Below are 8,303 nucleotides of genomic sequence, written 5' to 3' on the forward strand. Positions count from 1 at the left end.
TTCAATTTCTACACTTTAGAATAAAAAGAGCTATACTTTATGTTTCATATTTTTTGTATGCTTCCTTCCATACTCTTTTGAACAATGCAATCATATTTTCATTATAAGGTATAATTCACATACCATAATGTCCACACTTTCAAAGTATACTTTAAAATTCAATTGGTTTAAAGTCAATTCAGTGGTTTTTAGTATATTAACCAAGTTTTGTCACCATCACAATGATCTAATTCTAGATCATTTTCATCACCCCAAAGAGAAACTCTGTACCCATTAAACAGTCACTCCCCATTTCCCTCTTCTCCTAGCCCCTGGTAACCATTCATCTACTTTCTACCTCTGTGGACAGGAAGTATTTGCCTCTTCTGGACATTTCACTCAAATGGAATAATGAAATATGTCACCTGTTATGACTGGCTTCTTTCATTTAGCATTATGTTGTCAAGATTCATCCATGTTGTAGCATATCACAGTACTTCATCCCTTCTTATGGCTGAATTATATTCTATTTTATGTATACACCACATTGTGTTTATCCATTCACCAGTTGATGGACTTTTGCATTGATTCTATGTTTCAGCTATTGTGAATATTGCTGTGATGAACGTTCATGTGCAAGTTTTTGTCTAGACATATGTCTTCAGTCTTCTTGGTATATACCTAGGAATGGAGTTGCTGGATAATATAACTCTATGTTGCCCGGGCGCAGTGGCGCACGCTTGTAATCCCAGCACTTTGGGAGGCTGAGCTGGGTGGATCACCTGAGCTCAGGAGTTCGAGAAAAATACAAAAAAAAATTAGTTGGGTGTGGTGGCATGTGCCTGTAATCCCAGCTACTCGTGAGGCAGGAGGATCACTTGAATTTGGGAGGCGGAGATTGCAGTGAGCCCAGATTGTGCCACTGCACTCCAGTCTGAGTGACAGAGTGAGACTTCATCTCAAAAAAAAAAAAAAAAAAAAAGAAAGTGGAGTACTGAAGTCACCAACTATTATTACTGACAATGTAGCCACATTTAACCCTTTACTTTTAAAATTCTTTTTGGAAACTGGAAGGATCTGTAACCACCACCCACTCCCACATCAGACCCTGTGCATACGCCAACTATCTGTTGCTCAGCAGCTGTGATGGTTGTTCCAGCTCTTTATTAGGCAAAGAAGAGGTGTCTTTTTTAGCATTTCCTTTAAGGAAGGTGGCTCAGATTGTTGAGCCAGCCAGGCCCTGCAGGATGGCTGCAATTAGGATCACAAGTACTTCTCCCGAAACTCACAGATTCTCTGCGTGACCATTGGATCCAATGTTGAAAAGTCCCAGTTGGCCAACTGCATTAGTCGATCGTGGGCCTCCTTAAAGAGGCCAGAGCCAATATTCAGCTCCACCCGCATGCGCCACTCAGCTAGCTTGGAGCTGTTGAGGAAGACATTATAGTTGGCTGCCATGGGCTGTGGATAGACAAAGAGGAAGATGTGGTGAGCCTGGGGACCAGCCCCACCTGGGTCCTCTCCCACAGCCTCAGGCCCCCGCCTCCAACATCTGCCTCTGCAAAGAAATAGGCTGCTGACCCCCAAGGCCTGAGCAAGGGGGTCGCAGATTATGTAATAGATGTACATGGGGATGGAGGATCCAGAATCCCCCAGGGTCTCTGGTCACTGCTCTTCTTGCTCTAAGCCTTCTGGACCATGCTGAGAGGGCTCCCGGCCCAGGCAGCTCCCACTTCTCCAGCCTGCGACCTCACATGAATTCTGCCTTCTTCCAAGGAAACCCCTTATCCCAGGGGTGTATATGTGGATGAGGGAGAGAACTCAGGTTTTTTTCCCCATGTTTAACCTCCGACTGTGATCAGGCTCAGGGGCTAGAATGGGAGACCTGGCAAGCAGTCTACCCTGCAGTTTGGCTGGTTCACTAAGACAGTCTACCCTGGACTTTGGCTTTGCACCCAAGGTCTTTGGGAAGCCCAAGAAGGGGTGGGTGGTGGGTGACATGTAAGGGGTGGGGGCAAAGCATATGTCTGAGCCCTCGGGGCAGGCCAGAATGATTTTTCCTGGTGCTGGTCCGCACTGCAAACAGACCAAAGAGACTAATTTTCATATGAGCCAGAGATCTCTGGGATGAGGAAAGGAACACTGCATTTCCTGGCCAAGCCACCAGGATCCCAGGTGCCTCCTCCTGGGCATAGCTCTGGCTGATATGAAAATTAGTCTCTTTGGTCAGTGTGCAGTGCCCTAGCTGGTGTGCAGGATGGCCAGTTTAGACCCTGGCCAGTGTCTTGAGAGGCAGAACTGGTCACCCCTCCCCTGCATGGAGAGGCCACATAAATGCCCCATACTCAGGTGTGCCTCCAAATGCACAGTGGATGCCCCTCAGACCCAGCCAGGAGAGCTGTCCTCCATAGCTGTCTGTCTGGAGCTCTGGGAATGAGGCAGGGCCAGAAGGAACCCCAGGGGCCAGTGAACATTTCCTGGCGAGTCCAGCAAGAGGAGGCGGTATCTGGGATGCTGGTGGATTGACCAGGAAATGCAGTGTTCTTCTCTGTCCCAGGCTCACCCTCCAGCTCCTCCCACACCGAAGAATCTTTGTCAAGTGTGGAGAACTGTGATCCTCCCTGATTCACAATGTTCTGTGCTTCCTGTTGCCCCCAGACTGAGTCCAGGCCCCCAGACCTGGCTCCCACAGCCCCCATGGCAGCTCTACTGCCTTTCCCGCCTCTCCAGTCTATCCTCAAGTGATGGCCCCACTGGTCACAGAGGAGTCCCACCTCTGCCCAAGGTCTAACCCTCCTCCACCCCAACCCACACCTGCATCATCTCCACCACGGCCACCAAGTCAGCCAGTGAGATTTGGTCCCCGGTGATGAACAGCTTATCCTGCAGAAAATACGCCTCGAAGAGCCGCAGGCTGTTCTTCACCTCTTCCACTGCATGCTCCATCTTCTCAGCTGAAACTTCCTCCCCTGTTATCTTTGGGATCAGCAACTGGCCAGGGTTGGGAAGAGGAGGGAAGAGGAGGCTGCACTCCAGGGCCACCTGCCCTGCCTGGTCTCTGTACTCTTGTCTGCTGGATAGATACTGGACAGTTCCCAGGACATAAAGTAGTTTCACCTCTTGTAGCAGTTCTGATTGGTGGAAGTTGCTGGGAACCATGTGTTCACAAGGATTTGGGGAGCTCAGGAGGTATAAGTCCTGTGACTGATTAGTGATGCCTGTCACAGGCATAGAATTTGATGTAACCAATCATGTACACATGTATTGGTTATTTGTCACCTTCAAATTTTCTATTTTTTTTTTGTTTTTTGTTTTTTGTTTTTGAGACGGAGTCTCACTCTGTTGCCCATGCTGGAGTGCAGTGGCGGGATCTCAGCTCACCGTAACCTCCGCCTGCTGGGTACAAGAGATTCTCCTGCCTCAGCCTCTGGAGTAGCGGGGATTACAGGCACGTGCCACCATGCCTGGGTAACTTTTGTATTTTTAGTAGAGATGGGGTTTCACCATGTTGGCCAGGCTGTTCTCGAAGTCCCAACCTTGTGATCTGCCTGCCTTGGCCTCCCAAAGTGTTGAGATTACAGGCATGAGCCACCGCGCCCGGCCATCTTCCAAATTTTCTATGAGCTTTTTTTTTTTTTTTTTTTTTTTGAGATGGAGTCTCACTTTGTCACCCAGGTTGGAGTGCAGCGGCATGATCTCAGCTCACTGCAACCTCCACTTGGCTGGTTTAAGCAATTCTCCTGCCTCAGCCTCCTGAGTAGCTAGGATTACAGGTGCCCACCACCACACTGGCTAATTTTTTTTGTATTTTTAGTAGAGACAGTGTTTCACAATTTTGGACAGGTAGGTCTTGAATTCCTGACCTCAAGTGATCCACCTGCCTTGGCCTCCCAAAGTATTGGGATTACAGGAAAGCACAACACCTGGCCTTCTGTGGGCCTTTCAACGCTGAGATTCTCTAGTTCGGAATGAAATGCCTCAAATGCTGTCCTGGGTAAGTCATATCAGCCCCTCCTGTATGCCCTTCCCCTCGGCCTAATAAGACTCTTTCATGCCCATTGTTTCAGTCCACACCCCTGACAGCTCTGTAAGGCAGGCAGGAGAAGGAGCTGAGGAAATGAGGCCCAGAGAGGGAGGGAGACTTACTTACTAGAGTTCACCGGCAATCAGCAGGGCCAGAACTGGCCACCAGCCTCCCTGACTCCCTGGTGCCCTTGTCCCCAGGCCCCGGAAGTGATCCTGCTCACCTTGAGCCAGACTATCTTCTTCATGGGCAGCTGAAAGGCCGCGTGTTGCCAAGCCATGAACTCATCCACACTGGCACGTACGTGCAGGTCTGGCGGGTACCAGTGTGATGGGGCGCTGTACTTGCGGCACAGGTAGTAGAGGATGGCCACACTGCAGAAAGGGCCGGTCAGGGGCACTGCCCTTGCCTTCCTGAGTGCCAGTACATCAACCACCCCAATATGCCCTGGGCCCAACTGCTGGGGCTTCCAGAGCAAGAAGGAGCCCAAATGGCCCCGGGAAAGGCCTTCACCAGAGCTGTCTGTCTGACAGTCAGTAAGGGCAGGGAAGGAGCCCTGCAGGGTGAGTAGGAGTTGGGGGCTGGTGGTGTAACAAAGAGTAGGCCAGCAAGGGGAACAACAGGTGTCAAATCAGGATGCTGAGGCGGGTGGATCGCTTGAGTCCAAGAATCTGAGGCTGCAGTGAGCCAAGATCACGCCACTGCACTCCAGCTTCAGTGAAAGAGCAAGATCCTTTTTCAAAACAGAAACAGGCCAGGCACGATGGCTCACACATATAATCCCGGCACTCTGGGAGGCCAAGGGCGGGCAGATCCCTTGAGGCCAGGAGTTGGAGACCAGCCTGGCCAACGTGGTGAAACCCTGTCTCTACTAAAATGAAAATACAAAAATTAGCTGGGTGTGGTGACACACACCTGTAATCCCACCTACAGTTGTAGTGAGCCAAGATTGTGCCACTGCACTCCAGCCTGGGCCACAGAGCAAGACTCTGTCTCAAAAAACCAACAAATAAAAACACATGCTGAAATACCAGGGTAAGGGCAGCAAGGTGAATCTGAAGAATGGAGAGTAGGTGGGTGCAACTGGAAGGAGGGTGGGGGTGGTTGGGGAGTGGTGAGGCAGCAAGAGACACTGTGGAGGCCACAGAGGGTAGCCCCAGGAGATGCAGGGAGGTTATGGACTTAATCCGTCAGATTAGGTGTTATATAAGCCAGGGCGTGAAAGGATCCATCTCTCTGGTGCTGGATGGAGGGTGAGCCCGAGGGGGCAGAATGGATGACAGCAGGGCCAGCAACTATCGGGAAGGTTGTGATGTCCGGGAATGGTGGAGGTCATGGGGACAGAGGGAAAGGGACGGAGGGGAGACATGCTTCGGAGGGGTGTCCTAGGCCTTGCTGATTGATGGCTGGTGTGGGAACCTCCACAGGACAAGTGCTCCTTTGTTATCATCAACAGCAACCTTGCCAAGGTAAAAAAGTTAGGGCATGGAGAGAGCTACCGATTAGAGAGTGGCGGGAGAGACAGCAACTGGCTGCAAGATTCAGAACTTGTTTGGATCCTGATCCAAACAAACTGCCAAGAAAATATTTAGGAGATAATCAGAGAGTTTTGAACAGGAGCCAGACATTAGATGAAATCTAGGAATTATTGTTAATTTTGTGAGGTATCTTAATGGTAATGTAGTGATCCTACCCTCTCTCCTAGCCCAGGCTGGAGTGCAGTGGTGCAATCAGAGTTCACTGCAGTCGTGAACTCCTGGCCTCAAGCGATCCTCCCGTGTCAGCCTCTCAAAGTGCTGGGATTATAGGCATGAGCTACCATGCCCAGTCTGTTGCTTTTCTTTTCTTTCTTTCTTTCTTTTCTTTTTTTTTAAGAACTCTTATCTCTGCGAGGTATGTTCCTAAACATTTATTGATTTGTTTACTATTTATTTTTATTTTTGAGATGGGATCTTACTCTGTTGTCCAGGCTGAAGAACTCAATCTCGGCTCACTGCAACCTCTGCCTCCCGGGCTCAAGCAGTCTTTCCCCTCAGCCTCCTGAGTAGCTGGGACTACAGGTGCAGACCACCACGCTAGCTAATTTTTGTATTTTTTGTAGATATGGGGTTTTGCCATGTTGTCCAGGCTAGGCTGGTCTTGAACACATGAGCTCAGGCCATCCCCCAACTTCAGCCTCCCAAAGTGCTGGGATTACAGGTGTGAGCTGGCCCCTAAACATTTATGACTGGAATGATGGGATGTCTGGGAGGCAGGGGAATAGAAATGATGTAAAATGGACTCCAGGTTGGCAACAGTCGGAGCTGGGCAATGGGTTTGTGGGTTCCTCATGCCCCTCATTAGTTAGTATTCACTCTCCTTTAGTGTATGTGTGAGGTTTTCCATGGTGAAATAGACAAATGCGCGCACTGTGTCTCCCAGGAAGAGCAGAGACAGATGGTGCAAGGGCCCTGGGGAAGACTTACCTTTCACTTAAGATAAATTTCCCATCTTTGAGGCTGGGCAGCTTCCTGAGGGGGTTGATGTCAATGTATTCTTTGCTGTGGTGGTGACCTGGGAGGGGCAGGGAAGGTATGAGGCTGTGGGACTCCAGGGGAGAGAGAACTGAGACTCCCAGAGACACAAAAACCTCCCTCTCTGTTTTCTCAAGAAGAGGGAACTGAGGCCCAGAGGGACATCGCGTCTCACCCCAGGTCATAGGGCAAGGCAGTTGCAGAACCGGACTGGGATCAGAACTGGTGGCTCCCAGGCTACTCCACCCTAGGTTTAGTGACTCCTGTGCCTCCTACCTGTGTCCAAGGACCAGGACGACCCTTTGGCCCAGAAGCTGGAGGCCTCCCCCTCCAGCTTCCCCCAGCTGGGGGGAGGCCTCCAGCTTTGGGCCCACCCCCAAAGCTGGATCTGAAGCCACAGCCTTTGAATCACCTGAAGCCCTGAGGGACTGAGTCCCATCCCCACTCCCATCGCCCTCACTCCTCTGTCCCCTCTTTAAGGAAGCCGGGCCCAGCACACAGCTGGACATCCAAAGGGAAGCCTCTCAGACACAATCGGGGTCATCTGTACAGGGAACCTGATGTGGGGGCAGGAATTGAAACTCTTTCTGGACCAGCTGCTTCCCGTTGGGGGCTCCACTCGCACCCCATTCATTTCCAAAGCTTCCCTGTCTCTTCCTCTGTGTTCTAGAGGCTTCTGCTTTTGCAGGTTGAGGTTTTGGAGCCCCTCTGTGCTCAGGATGGAGTTGGAGCCCACCCGTCTGACCCTCACTTGGGGTCAGTGGGGCCCTGAGCCGTTCTGAACACTGGGGAAGACGGGTGTAGACAGACTGTGCTCTTCTGCCCCCTTTGCCAACCTGGCAGGCAGGTGCTGAGTTCACAACGTCCTAGACTTCCACAAGGAAGCCAGGGTGCCTGGTGGGAGCTCAGGGAGTCCCAGATGCTCTTCCTTCCCCCTTCTCCTCGAAAAGCCTGTTCATCTCCGGCATGGGGACTGTCATTAGTGGGGAATGACTAAGGTAGGCTAGACAGGGATGCAGCCTACAAGCCCCCGGCATCATTTCCTTCCCTGGGGACCTCTGGGGTGACTCCCTTGTCTCTGTCTCTGCTCCTCAGAAACGCCCCTATCAGGCTGGGCATGGTGGCTTATGCCTGTAACCCCAGCATTTTGGAGGCTGAGGTGGGCAGATCACTTGAGGTTCAGATTTTGAGACCAGCCTGGTCCACATGGTGAAACTCCTTTTAAAAATACAAAAAATTAGCTGGGTGTGGTGGCGAGCACCTCTAATCCCAGCTACTCGGGAGACTGAGGCAGGAGACGCACCTGAACCCAGTGGAGGTTGCAGTGAGCAGAGATAGTGCCACTGCACTGCAGCCTGGGCAACAGAGCGAAACTCCATCAAAAAACAAGAAAAAAAGGAAAACCCCAATCTGTGTGCCCTGCATCCCCCAGGACCAGGCCTGCCCGGTAGCAGTGGGAACTGACCTTTCAGCAGATCCACAAACTGAAAGTTGAACTGGATGTCATGCTTCTTTGAGAAGATGTAGACGGCACGGCAGGGTGCTGACAGCAGGTCCATGTAGAGCTCCAGGGCCATGTTGAGACACATGCCGGGCCCCACAGCTGCAACTGGCCAGCCACAGACCTGGGCCTATGTCTGGCCAGAGTGCCCTGGCCCTGTGCCCTCTCCAATCTGGACCCAGGACCCTGTGTTCCCCAGGGAAACTTCTTGTTTCCCTTTGTGTTGTCATAAGGCCAGGAAGCCTGCAATTCTTACGGCAGCAAGGATTCTAAGGAGGCCCAGGAG

The 8,303-nt window shown here is 51.2% G+C and overlaps 1 protein-coding gene across 1 annotated transcript; it reads right to left on the bottom strand.

The window, feature by feature from the left end:
* Positions 1-1,128: 1,128 nt before the first annotated feature.
* On the bottom strand, positions 1,129-8,098 carry LOC112633418 (glutathione S-transferase theta-4-like). The gene is made up of 5 exons (XM_025400046.1): positions 7,982-8,098; positions 6,469-6,556; positions 4,227-4,377; positions 2,794-2,970; positions 1,129-1,440 (listed from the first exon to the last, which is right to left on the bottom strand). The coding sequence occupies exons 1-5, from the start codon at positions 8,091-8,093 to the stop codon at positions 1,243-1,245; spliced, it is 726 nt and encodes a 241-aa protein (XP_025255831.1). The 5' UTR covers positions 8,094-8,098; the 3' UTR covers positions 1,129-1,242.
* Between the last annotated feature and the right edge of the window lie 205 nt (positions 8,099-8,303).

The sequence above is a fragment of the Theropithecus gelada genome, chromosome 10, assembly GCF_003255815.1.
Source record: "Theropithecus gelada isolate Dixy chromosome 10, Tgel_1.0, whole genome shotgun sequence".
NCBI classification, from domain to species: domain Eukaryota; kingdom Metazoa; phylum Chordata; class Mammalia; order Primates; family Cercopithecidae; genus Theropithecus; species Theropithecus gelada.

Bases quoted from the DNA above. Each gene is read 5' to 3' on its own strand.
- LOC112633418 (XM_025400046.1), bottom strand. From the start codon at position 8,093: ATGGCCCTGGAGCTCTACATGGACCTGCTGTCAGCACCCTGCCGTGCC. The intron at 2,971-4,226 runs GTGAGCAGGATC...AACCCTGGCCAG, and splicing joins AGAAGATAGTCTGGCTCAAG to TTGCTGATCCCAAAGATAAC. The intron at 1,441-2,793 runs GTGTGGGTTGGG...GTCTATCCACAG, and splicing joins CCGTGGTGGAGATGATGCAG to CCCATGGCAGCCAACTATAA.